The following is a 19,102-nucleotide window of genomic DNA, read 5'->3' on the forward strand; positions in this document are numbered from 1 at the left end:
TGCAGGCTGAGGTAGCATTTGTCAGCTTTCTCCACTATAAAGTTACTTGCCCCCCCTCCCTTTCTATATTGTATACTTTGGAAGGAAATCATTATGTGCAGCACGCACCTAAAGAATGAGATATGTTCCTTACATGAGATGTCTGTGTAAATTATGTGGAATTCTTCTGCATGGGAGATTTCTGTCCTCTTCCTAATTTATTGGTTTACCCATCATTTAATTATAACAGTGTGGCTGCTGGATATTTATTTCATCCTCTGCTTTATAATCCAATACGACTTTATTTTGTTGTTCGAATTGTTCCAGCTTTGGCCATTGGGAGCTCTTTCAGTTGGCTCCTGCCACCCTTTGACACACTCCCATCAGTGTGTTTGGTTTGGGGGTTTTTGGTTTTCTTGGGGATACTTCCTTACTTCTGGTACTACAAGATGCTCTGGGCTCATCTCATATATTTCCTGCCCCAGTCCTAGAATCAGCCATTTCTCCCCACCTGGTTTCTTTTATTAGAGAGTGGTGTTAGAAACCAAGATCTGGGCACTCGGAGTGCTTGTTGCTACTGGGGTGTTGTTTCTTTTAGGTCATCAATACTTTTTAATCAGCCCCAGTGTGCCCGATGCAGGGGCTCCGCCCTGGGGATACAACAGCGACTGTGCCAGAGGGGGAATCTGCCCTCACAGAAGTCACAGTCAACCTGTGGGAACAGGCTTAAGAGAGCAACTCCAATATTGACGAGGTGTGCAACCTTGGGTAAGTTTTTTTAATCTCTCTAAACTTCAGCCTCCCCATCCGCGAAATGGGGGTGATTATAGTACTTCATGAGGGCACTGGGAAAATTAAATGAACTCAAGTACTCTTAGAACCTTTGGAACAGTGTGGCGTGAAGTGCTTATTAAATCTGATTCTTGTTCATAGTGATCAGAAATCACACAATTACGATCATTATAAAATAATTAAAATTTGCAGAGGTTCAGAGTGCCAGAAAAGCATGTAGCAGGAGAACCTCATTTTGAGGTGGCCAGGAAGGCTTCCCAAGTCAGTGGGGTTGCAGCTGAGGCAGGAAGGGTAAGTCACTAGGCAAGGGGGAGGGGCAGAATGTTTCAGGCAGAAAGAACAGGAAGTGCAAAGACCCTGAGGCAGGCAGGAGCCTGGCACACTTAGGGACTGAGAAAAGGCCAGTGGTGGAGACGGGCAGGAGAGAAAACTCATGGGATTGGAAGGGGCAAATCACACAGGGCCTGGGGGGCCATGGCGAATTGAGACTCGGTCTTAAGAGCAAGAGAGGTGTGCTCGTTTCGGCAGCACATATACTAAAATTGGAACAATACAGAGAAGATTACCATGGCCCCTATGCAAGGATGACACGCAAATTTGTGAAGCGTTCCATATTAAAAAAAAAAAGAGCAAGGGAGGGGACTTGTCCAAGGGCACAGGTCTAGTAAGGACAATCAGGATCGGAACCCAGGTCCGTTTAGTCTCAGAGATCTTTATTTTCTTGGTCTGAATTGGAGAGAGGAAGTTCTTGATTGGGGGCGGGGGATTGTTTTGTTTTTGTTTTTGGTAAGAAGCATAGTTTTAGTTCTTAGGGGTCAGAATCTGAGTACACGCCAGCCACCGAAATTCTACGTTGTTCTTGCCGTCCCTCTAAGTACCATCTCTGAGGGCCTGTGAGGTCAGGAGACACAAAGCTGGCTTAGCCTGCATTCCTGCCCTTGAGCACATCACTGCCCGAGGGAGAGGAGGATGCATATACACGTAAATCCAGCGGGGGTGACAAGGGATAGGCACAGAGCACCGCTTCTCATGGAGCACAGTGTCTAAGCCGAAATATAGTGGGAGCAGGTGCGAGGTGGGGCTTCTGGATGGAGGAGCCCGGAGGAGTGCAGGCACGGATTTGTCCCAGGGGATCTGGTAGGAAACAGGAACCATCAGGAGCACTGGATGCAGATTGTGAGGTGGGACTGGGGAGTCTGTCTCCAGCCTCAAAGGGCCCTGGAAAGTCAGGCAGAGAAGTTGGGATTTTATCCCGTTGACCAGGAGCCGGCAAATTACAGCTTGATTCAGCCCACACTTGTATTTGGACAGCCTGTGAGTAACAGTGAGGTTTACTCTTTTTTTTTTTTTTTTTTTTTTCTTGAAGCGAAAGAGAGCATGAGTGCACAAGGGGGTGGGGAAGGGTGAGGGAGAGGGAGAGAGAGTCCCAAACAGGCTCCATGTCCAGTGCGGTGCCCGTCACGGGGCACGATCTCCCGTCCCTGAGATCTTGACCTGAGCCGAAACCAAGAGTCAGAAGCTTAACCGACTGAGCCATCCGGGCACCCTGGATGTTTACATTTTTAAGTAGTTGAAAAAATAACAAAAGAGGAGCGCCTGGCTGGCTCAGTAGGTGGAGCACGTGACTCTTGATCTCAGGGTCCTGAGTTCAAACCCCACGTTGGGCGTGGAGCTTCCTTAAAACAAAAACAAAAGCAAAAGCAGAATAGCGTCTTGTGACCTGCGAAAGTTATAGTTTAGGTGTCCCGCCAAGTTTGCTAGTGACACAGCGTCACCTGTCGTCTGCATATGGTCCTTTGGTGGCTTTCCAAGCCATGGCAGCAGCAGCAGACGGCTCCCAGGCAGGGCCCGCTTCCTGGCCGTGCATGCTGTGGTCTCACCGGGCCCTGCTCTTTTGTCACCATTTTGAAATTCTCAATAATCTGTGAATGAGGGGCCCCTCATTTTTATCTTGCATCAGGGTCCTGAAAATTACATAGCCAGGCCTGGTGACAGAGACCATATGGCCCACAAAGCCTACAGTATTTACTATCAGGCCCTTTTCAGAGAAAGTATGTGAATCCTGTTACGGTGGACCGAACAGCAGCCCCTCCAAGATGTCCATGACCTTGTCTCCTGGTACCTCCAGCTGCATGACCTTACCTGGCGGAGGGGATTCTACAGATGGTATTAAGTTAAGGATCCAGAGAGGGGGAGATGATCACGGATGATCCGAATGGGACGCGTAATCACAAGGTTCTTATAGAAGGAGGGCAGGAGGATCAGAGGCAGAGGAGATGTGATGACGGAGCAGAGGCCGGTGATCCTGTTGCTGGCTGTGCAGGTGGAGGAGGGGCCATGAGCCACAGGATGCAGGCAGCTTCTAGAAGCTGGAAAAGGCCCAGAAACAGATTTCCTCCTAGCACTCCCAGAAGGGCTGCAGCCCAGCTGACACCTTAATTTTAGCCTCGTAAGACTGCTTTCACATTTCTGACCTCCGGGGCTCTAAAAGAATAAATGTATGTTGTTTTAGGCCACCGAGGGGGCAGTCACTTGTCACAATGGCCGCAGGGAATTGATACACCTGTCCTAGGCAATGAGCATGTAAAAGAATTTGTTTTGTAGCCAAAGAGAATTTTAGATGAGAGACTGACTTTGCTTGCTTGCTTGCTTGCTTATTTATTTATTTATTTATTTATTTATTTATTTGAGGGAAAGGAACCAGAGGCAAGGGTGGACAGCCTGGGGCAGGGGCTGGGGGACTGGGTCTGGAGAGGAGGATTCCAGAAATTGATGAGGTGGGATCAGTAAACTGGTCGGTGACCAGTCAGATGTGGAAAGGAGGTGCCCTGATTCATTAGACCCAGTGACGTGGAGGGGGAAGCTGTGACGTCTGAACCATTTCCAGGGCTCCGAATACAGGTGGGGGCTATTTTGGGGCCACAAGAAACGGGTTTCACTGTCAGGTGTTCACCGCCTCCCAAACAGAGCTGAGGCATCAAAGCAGATGCTCGTTGGGAGGACGGAAGCCAGGCGGGCCTGGACAAGCCCAAAGAGTGTTCTGGCACTCAACACGCTCTACAGCTGCAATCTGATTCCATCTCAAGTGCCCAATAGGTCAGTGTCAAGAACAGGAAGCTTTATTTATTTTTCCTTAGGCAGCAGCATGTATTTTCAGGTTAGCCACAGTTTGGAGGTCATGTCCATGTGCCAAGGGGACTGGCCCCTTCCAGGTGTGGGTCACCTTGGTTCCTATGTGTGCACATTTCTGCCCCAAAGAACCCGGCCCCGGAGGAGGCACAGAAATGCAGGGCTTTCTTTTAGGCACCGCTCTGCTCATCACGTCCCTGCGCCTCCGTTTGCTTATTTGTGAAAGCAGGTGGCACCACCACCTCAGGGACACACAGAAAGCAGGCGCCGAGCAGAGCGTCTAATATGGTTAACACCCAGAGAGCAGGAAGGGCTCCGCTTTTTTTTTTTTTTTTTTTAAGTCGGCTCCATGCCCAGCGTGGAGCCCAACTCGGGGCCTCTAACTCACAACCCTGAGATCGAGACCTGAGCTGAGATCAAGAGTCCGTCGCTTCACCTACTGAGCCACCCAGGCGCCCAGTCCGCTTCTTGTCTTAAAACCTCGGCTCCTGGAATACCACCACCTGAGATAACGTGGGTCACTGACCTGGACAAGTGTGGCAAATTTTGCTTTCCAGAATGATCTTTCTGCAACTGACCCATAACCATTCCACTGCACTATCTTCCTGGCAAGAACAGCACTGGGTGTTTTATCTCTCCTGAGATCAAAGGTTAGGAAAGGCCCTGCAGCTCTGGTTCCTGGGGTCATGGCGTGGCCTGGCTTTCCCTGCTGTCCTGGAGGGTTATCCATAGCAATCACTTTTTTTTTTTTTTTTAAGATTTTATTTATTTATTTGACAGAGAAAGACACAGCGAGAGAGGGAACACAAGCAGGGGGAGTGGGAGACGGAGAAGCAGGCTTCCCGCCAAGTAGGGAGCCTGATGTGGGGCTCGATCCCAGGACCCCGGGATCATGACCTGAGCCGAAGGCAGATGCTTAACGACGGAGTCACCCAGGCGCCCCGATAGCAATCGCTTTCACTTCCAGGTGTTCTCACTCGGTCACCGTCAGTCCAACGCTGACTCTGTAGCAGCCTCTATCACTTTTAGTTTTCGTTTTTAAGATTTCTGATGTTTCCTTTTCATGGTGTACAAGTTCTCTTTCTTGCTTGGCTCGTATGTTTCCCATGTATTTGCGGGGCTTTCTGCAGTGCTGTTTTTTAAAAGTTTTTTTTTTTTTAAGTGAAAATTCAGGGGTTTCTAATATGTTCACAGAGTTGTGCAAACATCACCACTGTCTCATTCCAGAACATTTCTTTACCCCAAAATGAAAGAAACCCATGCCTGTTAGCAGTCACTCCCCAGCCTCTGGTGACCACGAATCTATTTCCTGACCCCATGGATTTGCCTGTTCTGGTCACTTCATGTAAATGGAATCATGTCACATATGGCCTTTAGTGTTTGAGCATCCTGTCATCGAGGTCCATCCACGCTGGAGTATGAATTGGTACTTCATGGCTGAGTAATATTCCACCGTGCGGCAACACCACATTTTCTTTATCCATTCATCACGTGATGGACATGGGGGCTTTTCCCACTTCTTGGCAATTGTGAATAAGGCTGCTGTGAACATTCACGGACAAGTTTTTATATGAACGTATGTTTTCCTTTCTCTTGGGTCAATACCTAGGAGTGGGATAGCTGGGTCCTATGGTAACTCTACGTTTAATGTTTTGAGAAACCACCGAACTGTTTTCCAATCTTTTCTTTATAAATGAGGTGGAGGCTTCATGCTTGTCGGTCATTAGCAGGTAGTCAACTTGTGGCAACACGTCTCTAGCCTGGTTCTTCATCCGGCGACTCACAGGAAGCAGGCCCGGGACTCACGTGTATGCCGTGGCCTGCGTGCAAGGTGCCTCCCACCAGCCCCTGATGTGCTGGGGCAGGAGCTCCGAGGACGTGTGTTTCCATTACTGGGTCCTAACCCCCACCCCCACAATACCCACACTCCCATATCACAAAATCTTCAAACCTCCCAGACCCCCAGACAACATATCCAAAAGCACACATTTCTCACAGCGCTGCATGCCCATGTGCAGTCGAGAGCAGGTTGTGTGATAGGAACAAGCCAGGTGTTATCAGTCTGTTAAGAGCTCATGCAAATTGGTAAGAACCAAAGGAGCAAAGGTAAGAAGCAGTTCGGGGGGCAGTCAGCAAACCTCAGACCGGGTCTGCCAAGGGGCCCAAGGGTAAGGACCCAAGGTGTCGATCATTCTGGCCCTGCCAGGACCCCCAGCACCGGCTTTCCCCGGGGGCAGCAGCCAAGTGAAGCTGGAAAGACACCCATTGGAAGCTACCTGCCCAGCGTAGGAAAAGGTTCATGTTCTGCCCCTGTGGTCGTAGCACTGACAGTCATCCTGAGCCACCAAGGAAGGGCTGTTGGCCGGAGGACGTTTCTTCTGGTCTCCAGTGGGTTACCTTTGGCTTGGCACTGATCCAAATGCCCAGAGATGACACTGGCTTAATGAATTGCACTTCTGCTAGAAAAGACGGGTAGAGGCCCGCAACCATGTGGAGTAAGAGTGGCTCCCAGCCTCCAGGCTGACCACTGTGTGGATGCAGTTCCTTTTTTAAAAATTTTTAATTTGGGGCGCCTGGGTGGCTCAGTTGTTAAGCGGCTGCCTTTGGCTCAGGTCATGATCCCAGGGTCCTGGGATCGAGCCCCACGTCGGGCTCCCTGCTCAGTGGAGAGTCTGCTTCTCCCTCTCCCTCTGCCTGCCACTCTGCCTACTTGTGCTCTCTATCTCTCTGTCAAAGAAATAAATAAAATCTTTTAAAAATAAAATAAAAAATAATAATAAAAATTTTTCATTTTTATTATTATTTTTTAAGTCGGCTCCCCTCCCAGCATGGAGCCCAACGCAGGGTTCAAACTCACGACCCTGAGATCACGACCTGAGCTGAGGTCAAGAGTTGGACACACAACCGACGGAGCCACCCAGGCGCTCCATGTGTGGATGCAGTTCAGTCCTCACGGTAAGCCTCTGAGTTGGGGCCTATTAGCCCTGTTTTACAGAAGGATCAAGTGAGCCCAAGGTCACACGCTCCCAGAGGATGGCAGAGAGGGGACAGGGGTTGGGACCACAGGGCCAAACAGGCCCATGATGTGATGAGGGAACAGGACACACAGTGCTCCCCCCGAGGCTGGAAGAATGTGGGGGAGAGTGGAGAAAGGGGAAGGTGCAGGTCAGCACCAAGAGAGGCCCCAGCCTCAACCCCAAGGGGATGGACAGGAGGAAAGAATGAGTAGGATGCAGATAAGCAGTGTGTGTGTGGAGGGGGGGTCTAGGAGAGAGGAGGGGCCCGAGGAGAAGGTTTGCATAGACCACTCGGAGAAAGGAGAGCCCAGCGGGGTGGGGGTCATGGGTTCACAGTGGCATCTCTGGGGTGTTATTACACTCCCCCATTCAGCCAGGGCCCAGTAGCCTGAGATGGTTGAGTTTGGAGGGAAGGGGATGTCCTCAGGATGCAGTTAAAGCACTTGGTCCACATGGGAGAGGGGAGAAACCAAGGCCATAGAGAAAGGGTCTGTCTTGCTCTTCATTCCCTCCCCACATCCCTAGCACCCAATATGCTGCTGTCTTACTCAGGTCCGTCCTGGGCAGATCGGTATGCTCTGGCTGCAGAGCCGTAACAAGGCAGCCCAGTCTGGGTGGGTCAGGGACAGCAGAAATCTGTTTCCTCACATTGAGAGCATCAGATAAATGTTTTTTGTTTATTTTTAAGTAATCTCTCCACCCAGCATGGGGCTTGAACCCACAACTCCGAGATCTCAAGAGTTGCACATTCCACCGACTGAGCCAGCCAGGCGCCTCTAAATAAATGTTTGATGTTGTTATATGTATATGAAGGTACATCTTAAGTAAAATTGTTTTATTATTAAAAAAACTATTTCTTCCTGGTTCGTTCTGGAGGCAAGGAGCCCAAGATCAAGGTGTTGGCAGGGCTGGTTCTTTCTGAGGCGTCCCTCGTTGACTTGCAGATGGCCACCTTCTCCCTGTGTCCTCACACGTCTTCCTTCTGTGTGCATCTGTGTCCTATTTTCTCCTTTTTATAAGGACACGAGTCATTGGATTAGGGCCCACCCTAATGGCCTCATTTTAACTCGATCACCTCTTCAGAGGCCCTCCCTCCAAATACAGTCACAGCCCGAGGCCCTGCGGGTTAGGGCTGCAACACATGAATTTTGGAGGGGGCACGCAGTTTGGTCCATCCCCCTAGGTAAGCCCACTGGGTCTCAGCAAGGTGGGCAGAGGAGCTCAGGAGGCCCTCGTCACCCATGGGCATGGCCCAGCCTTCCGCAGTTAAGGAGGCAGGATTCTCTGGTGGATGGGGCTGGCCTGGAGCTCCGGTGGGAGGATGGGGAGCCGTACATCAGGGGCTCAGGCCCAGCGAGGGGCCCCATGGATGTCCACAGAGGCTGGCCAGATGAGCTACAGCCAGCATAGGATCAGGAGAGGAGATCCAGGAACAGCTGGGGGGACTGGCCATCTCAGAGCAGCCTTCCTATCCCCAGGAGCAAGGGTTTTGCTGGGCTCACACCGAGGGGAGGCCCCACTGGACACATGCTCTCCTTCCTCCTCCTCTCTTTGCCGCCGCACCGGGCCTTGCTCTGCCCAGACCCCTGCCTCCCTCCTTTCCCCTAGCCAGCATCCCCAGTCCCTTCCCCCAGTAGCGCAGCCCGCCTGTTCCCACAGATGAGCATGGTGCCGAAATGAGAACGGTGGTGAGACCCCCCATCTCCCACTGCCCCCACCGGCACAGGGTCCTGTTCAGTTAAGCAGCTGCCAACGTGAGCCCTGCTCTCCCTAGTCTCTGTGGCTCCCTGAGAGACTGGCTGAGTCTTGTCACTGCCAGTGCCCAGCACAGGGCCTGGCAGCCAGCAGGCATCAAAGATTTGCTGGCCAAAGGAGCAAGAAGCAGGCCCTTCCTGGGAGGACCAGCAGCACTAAGACCCCAGCCCGGGTTTGTCCCATTCTGGTAGGGCCTGCCCCTGTCGCCCCCGCCAGTGAATCAGGCCACCCACTTTGGGGTCCCTTCCACGGCTGGTGAGCAAGAAGGGCACCCCTCCTCCTGTCACGGGTCCTGTCCCTTGCTGCCCCATGCTTTGTGAGTGAGCTAGCTTAGTCCCCACCCAGTGACCAGTGTCCTTAGCACACCATCTGCCTCACCTTCCCCATGTGTGCGGGGACCCAGAGGCCAGAGTGGTCAGCCTGGGGTGGGGTGGGGTGGGGCGAAAGCATGGCCGCTCTTCCAGCCATCTTCTTGGGCCTTCGCATTCCCCAGTGAGGAGTGTTCAACCTACCCAAGTGTACCCAGGGCAGGCCAAGGGTCAGGAGGAACTAACTGAAAGCTGCTTTTCCCAAGAAAGGCAGGACTGGTGTGAAAGGCCAAAGGTCACTGAGCAGACACCCTCCAAGAGGGTGAGGGGGAGCCCCTCCGGGTTTGGAGAAACAGGGCCAGGAAGCAGCTGTTAGTAGCTATGCTGTGAGCGGGGCTTCTCATTCTCGGGGCCACTGACCTTTGGGCCGGAGGATTCTTCGTGGGGGGCGGGGCAGGACGTTTAGTAGCATCTCTGGCCATCTCTTGACAACCAGTTATCTCTCCAGGCAGTGCCAGGTGTCTCCTGGGGGCAAAATCGGCCCACTTGTCAGAACCAAGCCTGGAGAGAGGATTCCCTTGCTTAGGTTCTTAGGCTGATGTTAAGGGCCTTCAGATCACATCCGGGTCAGGTATTCAGGGGGCCTGCTGTTTGATGTGCCCTGTTCCAGGGGCCTGAATTCTCCCCCACCCCCATCCCCACCCACCGTTTTCCAGAACTGGGTCCATATATCACTTCCGCCAAGAAGTGTTCTGTGGGTGCTGTGGTAGGCAAAAAAATGCCCCCCCCCCCAGATGTCCACGTCCTCATCCCCAAAACCTGAGAATATGTCACCTTCCGTAGCGGAAGGGACTTGGCAGATGTAGTTAAGTTAAGGCTCTGGGGATGGAAGATGATCCTGGGTTATCCCGGTGGCCCAACATCATCACAAGGGTCCTTAGGACAGGGAGGCAGGAGGGTCAGAGCAGAGGAGAGTGACAACAGAAGCGGGGTGCAGAGAGAGCCTGGAAGGTGCTCCGCTGCTGGCTTTGCAGGGAGAGGAAGGCCGCATGCCAGGGGGCACGGGCCACTCTGGAAGCTGGAGGGGTGAAGACACAGATGGCCCACAGAGCCTCCAGGAGGCTCTTGGCCCAGCCAATAGCTTGATTTTAGGAGTTCTGCCCTCCACAACCGAAAGATCAGAAACTCGTATTGTTTTAAGCCACCGTGCTTGAGGTAATTTGTTACCTCGGCCGCAGGGAACTCAGGACAGGCATGCGTTCACTCTGGAGCCCGAGTTGGGGAGGGGGGCGTGGGGGGCGGCCCCTGGGCAGTCGGGCTGGCCTCTGCCTCTCTTGGGGCACGAGCTATGCTGTACCCCAGGCCTGCTGTCTCTCCCACTAGATGCTGAGGACTCAGTGTATGCAGGTTGAGGGTCAGGCCTTGGGTGGACCAGACATTCTCAGGCTGAGAACAACGAGATGAAGCAGACAGGGACCACTTTTCTCCCCACTCCACCCCCCAAAAGTCACACATAAAAAGACCAAAAAGCCCCAGTCTTCGTTTCACATTGCTGACTTGGAAAGGCTTCTCAGGTTCTTTAAGGTGTCCTGGGCCCAGTTCTTTTCACCCCCACCCCCAGGAAGAGACATCTCTGATTTTTTTAGCCAACAGGGCTAAAGGGAAAGTGAATTTTGCATTCAAAAGTTCACAATTGGACACGTAGCCCAGGAGGCACCTCCAGTCCCTTTATCAGCAGCAAAAATACCAAGTGGGGGCGGTTGTGTGGCCTCAGCCTGACCCCAGAGAAAGGGACCAGGGACAGAACCGTGAGAAAATGCTCTTGTCTCAGAGATGACTGGAAAGGAGAGAAGAATCCAGAGCAGGTGTGTCTCTGAAGCTGAGGCAGGCAGGAGCCCTCGGGAAGCCACCAGGGGCCCTCAGGCCACACGGGCTGCTGTCAGGCTTCCATGGAGCCTGTGCAGGAGGTGACGGGGACAGTCAGCAGGAGGGGTCAGGGATGCCGGGTTTCTTGGAGTGGAGGAGACTGGAGAGGCATCCTTGGCATTTATCCCCTGCCAAACGGGGTGGCTGCAGAAACAGGCAAGAAGGGAGAATGGGTGGTGAGAGCAGAGAGGTGAGGAATGTGTCCGTTGTGGTTTTTATTTGCTATACTCTGATGCTTTGCGCTCTTAGGGCCTTGCTGCTGTGGGAGGGACTGCCCCTCCCAGGGCTAGCTGATCCCTAGGGATGGCACACACCTCGCCTGCCACCGCTCCTCCTCTGACCACCTCCTTAGCAGGCTGCCACACTCCAGGAGGCAATGTCCCCTTGCCCTAATGTCCCCAGGGCCCCGGGGCCAGACAACCAGGCCTGCCCCTATCCCCCAGAGCCCACAGAGATTATTCAAACCAGCCAGTCCTGAGACTGTTGACCCTGCCTTTCCGTCCTGTAGAAACCACAATAAAGGCTCCTGCTCAAGTCTCTGCCTTGCTCCCTCTGTCTCCTGAGTGACCCTGGTGCTTCCTCGTGTAGCCCCACATGGTGTGCGGTGCCCCCTCCTCCTGGGATCTGTGAGTAACAGACTGTCTCCTCCTGTGTTAGCCTCACCATACCTGAATAATAATAAAACCTACACTTTATTTTTTTATTTATTTTTTTAAAGATTTTATTTATTTATTTGAGACAGAGAGAATGAGAGACAGAGAGCATGAGAGGGAGGAGGGTCAGAGGGAGAAGCAGACTCCCCGCCGAGCAGGGAGCCCGATGCGGGACTCGATCCCAGGACTCCAGGATCATGACCTGAGCCGAAGGCAGTTGCTCAACCAACTGAGCTACCCAGGCGCCCCTAAAACCTACACTTTAAAACCCTGAGGGGCAGATCTGTCACTGGGGATGGACAGAAAGGGGAAAATGGGGTACAAAGGAGGTAGAGGGAGTGGACGCATGGGCCTCCTTGTCTGAGTGATACTGGAGAAGGGGGGAACTGCTCACTCAGCTAGAAGCCCACAGGAGCTCACATGTACTGGAGGTGACCCCCCCGCCCCCACTCCAGGTCCCGTCATCTGGATTCGACAGTCACAGGACTCCGCATCGGCTGTGGACCTGAGCCAGCACACTTTATTTTATTTTTTTAGATTTTTTAATTTATTTGACAGAGAGACACTGCAAGAGAGGGAACACAAGCAGGGGGAGTGGGAGAGGGAGAAGCAGGCTTCCCGCAGAGCAGGGAGACCCATGTGGGGCTCGATCCCAGGACCCTGGGATCATGACCTGAGCCAAAGGCAGACGCTTAACGACTGAGTCACCCAGGCGCCCCTAAAATATTTTTATTTACTTATTTGACAGAGACACAGCGAGAGAGGGAACACAAGCAGGGGGAGTGGGAGAGGGAGAAGCAGGCTTCCCACGGAGCAGGGAGCCCGATGCGGGGCCCGATCCCAGGACCCTGGGATCATGACCTGAGGCGAAGGCAGTCGCTTAACGACTGAGCCACCCAGGCGTCCCTGAGCCAGCACACTTTAAACCCTCTGCAGGTCCCACCCCATGAGCCCCAGGAGGTAGCTGGCCTTGCCAGCCCCCATGCTGACTGGCACTGGCTGGCACCAGCAGCCCAGGAGGAAGCCGACACTCGCCTCCAGATACAGCCCCGCCCCGCAGCACCCAAACACGCGCCTGGTGACCAGCCCCCACCATGACTCTGGCATCCAGTCAGCTGGGGGAGAGACCCACAGCAGCTTCGGGCCGAGCACCATGCCCCCCAACCCCCCAGCCCCTATGCCCTGCTGCTGTCAACTTGGGTACAGCTTGGGGCACCGAAAGCCTGGGCTTTCGGACTCCTCAGCTTACCCGTCCCTTCCTTTTTAACAGAAGCACCGCATAGCCCAGCAGTTAGGGGTGCCTGGCCTAGCAGCTCAGCCCTGACTCCTCGGGCACAGGACTGACCGGCCGGAGCCTCAGTTGTCACATCAGTGGATATAAAATTCCTCGGTACAGGACCTGGCATGTTGCAAGCCGACGACGGTGGTTGCATCCTTTGATACTACAGCTCCTAAGGGATCGGGGTCAAACAGGGTCAGGAGTGTAAACATACACGCATACAGCAACACAGCCTGTGAGACAGGGCAGAAACTTGGATACCCTCAGTTTCTCAGTGGATCAGTGGTTCCCAGCGGGGGTGGAGGAGCCAGGGAGTTTTGTCTGGGGACAGTTTGGGGTGTCACAACCAGGGACCAATGCCAGCGGCATCTAGTGGGTGGAGGCCAGGGATGTTGCTCGACATCCTATGATGCCCAGCATGGCCCTCAACAACACAGAAGTATCCAGCTCCTAGTGTGAACAGTGCCAAGACTGAGAGGCCCTACCCTAGAATGTGAGCCATGAGAGGCCAGGGGGTTCAGTTTCTATCGTTCACCATGTAGCCTCACATTCTGGAACACAGCCTGGCAGAGAACAGGCTCTCAAAGGCGTTCGTGGTACTCACGCTGTCCCAGTCCAAGAGTGCCAACACCTGCTCACAGCGCCCTTGGACCCATTCCAAGGCACCGGCTGCCCAGTCGCCACCCTCCGAAGCCACCTGCCACGACAACCCTGTCCCCCTTGCAGGTGGGCTCGGACCACCTCCAGGATCTGGAGGCCACCATCAACCACTGGATCCACTTGGAACTCTGTGCCTCCTGCATCTACCTGTCCACATCTTTCCATTTTGACCACGATGAACTGGCTTTGAGGAATGTTGCCACCGATTTTCCTCATCAAGCTCACGAGGAGAGGGACCGTGCTGAGAAACTGATGGTGCTGTAGGACCCACATGGTGGCCGAGTTTCCCCTCAGGATAGCAAGAAAGCAGACTGTGGTACCTGGGAGAGCAGGCTGGATACAGTGTGGCAGAAGTCACGTTTGGTGCAAAATGTGAATCAGTCACAACCAGAACTTGTACAAAGCGGCCATTGACAAAGATGGCCAAGTCATTCATGTAACTACATTGAATGAGAGGATGAAATCTATCAAAGAACTGGGCAATCACATAACCAGCTTGCACAAGATGGGACCCCAGAATCCCTGCATGGCAGAGTATCTTTTTGACGAGGACAGTGATGACCGCTGAGCCTTCGGTGGGCTTCCCTGCAGCCACGAGGGATGTCCATGCCAGGTAGTGCACACGCGCTGCGTGTACCATTCCCTCTTCTCTCAGTTGTGTTAGAATGTCCACTTGACTTTGTTCACTTGTACCATTCCTTCAAATAGAGTGATTTGTTACCTCCTCCCCCAAAAATTCCTCGTTCCTGAGGAATCGTGTGCACCTGTTCTGACCTGTCCGGGGGTTCCTTGGAGGAAAGATGCAAGGCACTGGCTTCTCTTTTGCCCACTTTGTAACTCTCTCAAAGCAGGAAGGGACTATGCAGAGGGCATTCCTTGAGTACAGCTGAAAGGCAAACGAACAAGGTGCTGCCACACGGGGGCGGGGGAAAGATTACAGTTGGGACAAACAATAGACATGGTGAAAGCCTGAGAGGAGAAGCTGGGGGAGGAGCTACTTGGAGGAGGAGCTACTCAGGGGAGGAGCTACTTGGGGAATAATGGCTTTGAAAAACCTCCCATGCCTGGGGCAGGATGCATGCTCAGAAAAGATTTTAGAAGCCCCTAAGTGTTCACCTCTGGCTGATCTTTAGACTCACCCCAAGCAGGAAGTGAAGCCTAAGACCAAGTTGTAAGCAACCCGGCTTGGAGTTACAGGAGTGCCCCAACACAGAGTCAGTCTGCAAACACCAGGAAGTACTTTGTCTCCTCTCCTCTTGCCTTCCTTCCACGCTGCCCTCTTCCTCTTTCTCTCCTCTTTCACCTTTCTCCTCCACCGCCTACTCTTTGTCTCCTTCTTCCTTCAGGCATTTAAGAAATGTCCAGCAAGGGCGCCTGGGTGGCTCAGTCGTTAAGTGTCTGCCTTCGGCTCAGGTCATGATCTCAGGGTCCTGGGATCGAGCCCCACGTCGGGCTCCCTGCTCCACGGGAAGCCTGCTTCTCCCTCTCCCCCTCCCCCTGCTTGTGTTCCCTCTCTCGCTGTGTCTCCCTCTGTCAAATAAATAAATAAAATCTTAAAAAAAAAAAAAAAAAGAAATGTCCAGCAAATGCTGACCAGAAGCTAAAGGAACTGACACTTCAGAGACCACACACAATAAGAAATACAGTTTTAAAAATATTCTAGAAAAGTCATTCAGACAACTGCAACCCACAGCAAACAACAACAAAGCCAGAGGGGGACAAATCTGATTCACAGACTTACCACATTGTAATATTCAAATTGCCTAATTTTCAACAACAACAAAAATGAAGCATGCCAAGCAACAAGAGTATGGCCCATTTGCAGGAAGATAAGAAACTAACAAGTGACCCCTGAGGACACACATACATTAGACTTGAAGAAGACTTTAAATCAACTGTGTTAAATATACCTAAAAAGCTAAGGGGAACCATAGACAAAGAACTAGGGGAAATATGGAGAATGATGTCTCATCAGATAGAGACTATCAAAAAGAAAGAGAAATTGTATGAAAGAAACAAATAGAGGTCGCCAATGTACCATCTCCAGGCGGCCCCGGGAACCTGTTTTTCCCGGGAGCAGCTGTGAGCAAGTGGAACCAGGTTTCATACGTGTGGCCATCCGAACCAGCGTTACTGGCTCGCTTCAAGGAACAGGTCGGCTACAGGGAAGGGCCTACCATGGAAACCAAGAGAATCCAGTCTCAGCTCCCAAATGAAGATGGTGATCACAGTGACAAAGAAGATGAATAGCCCCAAGTGGTGGTTTTAAAAAAGGGAGACCTGTCAGTTGAAGAAGTCATGAAAAGTAAAGCAGAAATAAAGGCTGCCAAAGCAGATGAAGAACCGGCTATAGTTGATGGAAGAATCATGTATCAAAAACCAGTCAAATATTCCTCGGATGAAAAATACTCAGGTTTAACAGCAAGCTCAAAAAAGAGGAAGGCAAATGAAGATGAAATAAATAAGCAGGACTCAGTTAAAAAGAACTCACAAAAGCAAATCAAAAACAGTTGCCTCCTTTCTTTTGACAATGAAGATGAAACTGAGTAAGTGTAAATATTTTGGACTTAGTCGTCCTTAAGAATATATGGGGTGTTTTTTAAAGTGACACTTTTTTTTTCTATTTAAAGATAATACAAGTTCATTATAGAAAATTCAGAAAAAATTTAGTATGATAAAAATTTTGTCTGTCAATACCCCTTTGACATGAGGCTAACTCTGTAGATATTAACTACTATTAACATTTTGGAACTCCCACATGTGGAGTATGTATTTTTTAAACAAAATTGAGATTATATTGCATATGTTTTCTGTCCTGCTTTTCACATGACATTATATTCTGAGCATTTTTGCAGATCAGTAAAATTCAAAAATTTAACATAATTGCTACAGAGGATTTTGTCATTAAACAGATCGCCTATTGCATCTTCTTCATTTGCAGAAGCCCACTTTGGAGGAAGATGATAATGTGCCTATTTAAGAATACTTCCCCATGGGGCGCCTGGGTGGCTCAGTTGGTTAAGCGACTGCCTTTGGCTCAGGTCATGATCCTGGAGTCCCGGGATCGAGTCCCGCATCGGGCTCCCTGCTCGGCAGGGAGTTTGCTTCTCCCTCTGACCCTCCTCCCTCTCATGCTCTCTGTCTCTCATTCTCTCTGTCTCAAATAAAATAAATATAATCTTTAAAAAAAAAAAAAAGAATACTTCCCCAGCTCCTGCTAAAGGTAGCCATATAACAGCTCTGGCAATTTTAGAGATAAAAGTGGATCTTGTACAAGTGAGCTTCTAATAGAAGGGATCTTGATAGAAGAGAGGACTTTGTCTCCTCTCCTAATGTATAACATGGAGACTGTAGTTAATAACACTATAAAAAAGACAGATACAGGTAGAAGTCTGCTTAATAAAGCTACCAGGTGTTTGATACAAGAAAGCAGATCTGGCAAGCATGAACCTTTGTCCTTCTCACTACATCCTGCTACATCCAGGAACACATACATGAAACCTAAGAGTATTGGCGCCATTTTTTGGCCTAAGGGAGGCAGATCCTTTCTCTGGGTGGTACAGTGGAAAGATTCAAGGCACTTGGATCCTGATAGCATGCCTCGAGGAGCTTCTGCACCAGCCACGGACTGCCAACCTCTGGACTTCTTGTTACATGAAAAGAATAAACCAAAAGTTGTTGGTCAGTAGTACCACTTGCTGACACCTGAGAATTCAATGTCTCCTGCCCTCCTTTTCCCTTAAGAGGCCCCCTCTAGAGTTGAGCTCTAGAATTTGTCAACCTTAAAAATAAAAGCCAATTATTTTACCAGCAAAACAAAACAAAACAAATAAACAAACAAAAAAACAAATAGAAATCCTGGAGCTGGAAAGTAAGACAAGATGAAAATTTCCCTGGAGAGTTTCAACAGAAGATTTTAGTGGGCAAAAGAAAGAACCACTGAAAGAATGAAGAAAAATGAACAGGACCTGAGACACCTTTGGGACACCATCAAGTATATAAGTGAGCGTATAATGGGCATCCCAGAGGCAGAAGAGAAAAGAGAAAAACTGTTCAAAGAAACAGTGAGTGAACACTTACCAAATTTAGTAACAATCATAAATCTGTACATGCAAGAAGCTCAGCAAATTCCAAGCAGAAAAAATCAAAGAGATCCACACCAAGACATTATAATTGAATTCTTGGAAAATAAAGACAAAGAGGGGCACCTGGGTGGCACAGTCGGTGAAGCGTCTGACTCTTAGTTTCAGCTCAGTTGTGATCTCAGGGTCATGAGATCGGGTTCCACGCTCAGAGCAGAGTGTGCTTGAGTTTCTCCCTCCCTCTGCCCCTTCCCCTTCTAAAATGAATAAATAAATCTTTATTAAAAAAAAGGAAAAAGACCAGAGAACCTTTAAAGCAGCAAGAGAGAAGTGACTCATTACATACAAGGGATGTCCAATGAGAATAACAGTTGATTTCTGATCAGATACCACAGAGGCCAGAAAACAGTGAAAGGCATCTAAAGTAATGGAAGGAAAAAACCTGTCAACCAAGCATTCTGTATCTGGTAAAACTATCCTTCAGAAATGAAAGAGAATCTACAATACTCCCAGATAAACAAAAGTTAAGAGACTTTGTAGCTAATAAACCTGCCCTACAAAAAAATACTAAATAGGAGTCCTTCTGACTGAAATGAACACTCAATAGCAACTCGAAGTCACAGGAAGAAATAACATTGGAAAGGTAACCACATAAGTGAATATAAAAGCGAGTGTTATTGTATTATTGGTTTGCAACTCCTTTTTCCCCCTCTATATGATTTAAGAAACAAGTGCATAAAGCAAGAATTATAAGGGTATGTTAATGGGAATACAATGTATCAAGATGCAATTTGTGACAGTAACAATATAAAGGGGAAGGGATGCAGCTGCATAAGAGCAAAGTTTTGTATACTGTTGAAGATAAGCTGTATTAATTTGAACTGGGTTGTCACAAGTTGAAGACACTAACTGTAACCCTACGTAAATAGTAAGAAAATAACAGAACATATACAGAAAATGAAATAAGGAATCAAAGTGGTACACTATAAAAAAAAAATCAATGAAACACAAGAGGAAATTATAAGAACAAATTAAGGAACAAATAGGTATAAGACACACCTTTTTTTTTTTAATTTTATTTATTTATTTGAGAGAGAGAGTACATGAGAGGGGGAGGGTCAGAGGGAGAAGCAGACTCCCTGCTGAGCAGGGAGCCCAATGCAGGACTCGATCCTGGGACTCCAGGATCATGACCTGAGCCGAAGGCAGTCACTTAACCAACTGAGCCACCCAGGCACCCTAAGACACACCTTTAAAACAAATAATAAAATAGAAGTAAGTCCTTTCTTATCAGTAATTATTTTTTTTTAAAGATTTTATTTATTTATTTGACAGAGAGAGACACAGCAAGAGAGGAAACACAAGCATGGGGAGTGGGAGAGGGAGAAGCAGGCTTCCCGCCGAGCAGGGAGCCCGATGCAGGGCTTGATCCCAGGACCCTGGGATCCCAGGATCCCAGGACGACTGAGCCACCCAGGCGCCCTTTATGTTGGGTTTTTGTTTTCATTCATCTCAAAATATG

The 19,102-nt window shown here is 50.2% G+C and overlaps 1 protein-coding gene, 1 non-coding gene and 1 pseudogene across 2 annotated transcripts in view; all 3 read left to right on the plus strand.

Moving 5' to 3' along the window:
- Nucleotides 1-19,102, plus strand: part of CCL25 (C-C motif chemokine ligand 25) — a 36,237-nt gene that overhangs the window by 2,503 nt on the left and 14,632 nt on the right. The window contains exon 2 of the mRNA XM_034996628.1: nt 578-747. Within this exon, the coding sequence (XP_034852519.1) occupies nt 578-747 (170 nt within the window). The remainder of the gene's footprint in view (nt 1-577; nt 748-19,102) is intronic.
- On the plus strand, nt 1,284-1,390 carry LOC118006108. Its single transcript, XR_004677944.1, has one exon. It is a non-coding gene; the product is annotated as a U6 spliceosomal RNA (small nuclear RNA).
- Nucleotides 13,257-16,474, plus strand: LOC118005427 (annotated as a pseudogene).

This window comes from Mirounga leonina, unplaced genomic scaffold (assembly GCF_011800145.1).
Source record: "Mirounga leonina isolate KUSES-001 unplaced genomic scaffold, KU_Mleo_1.0 Mir_94, whole genome shotgun sequence".
In the NCBI taxonomy this organism is placed as follows: Eukaryota; Metazoa; Chordata; class Mammalia; order Carnivora; family Phocidae; genus Mirounga; species Mirounga leonina.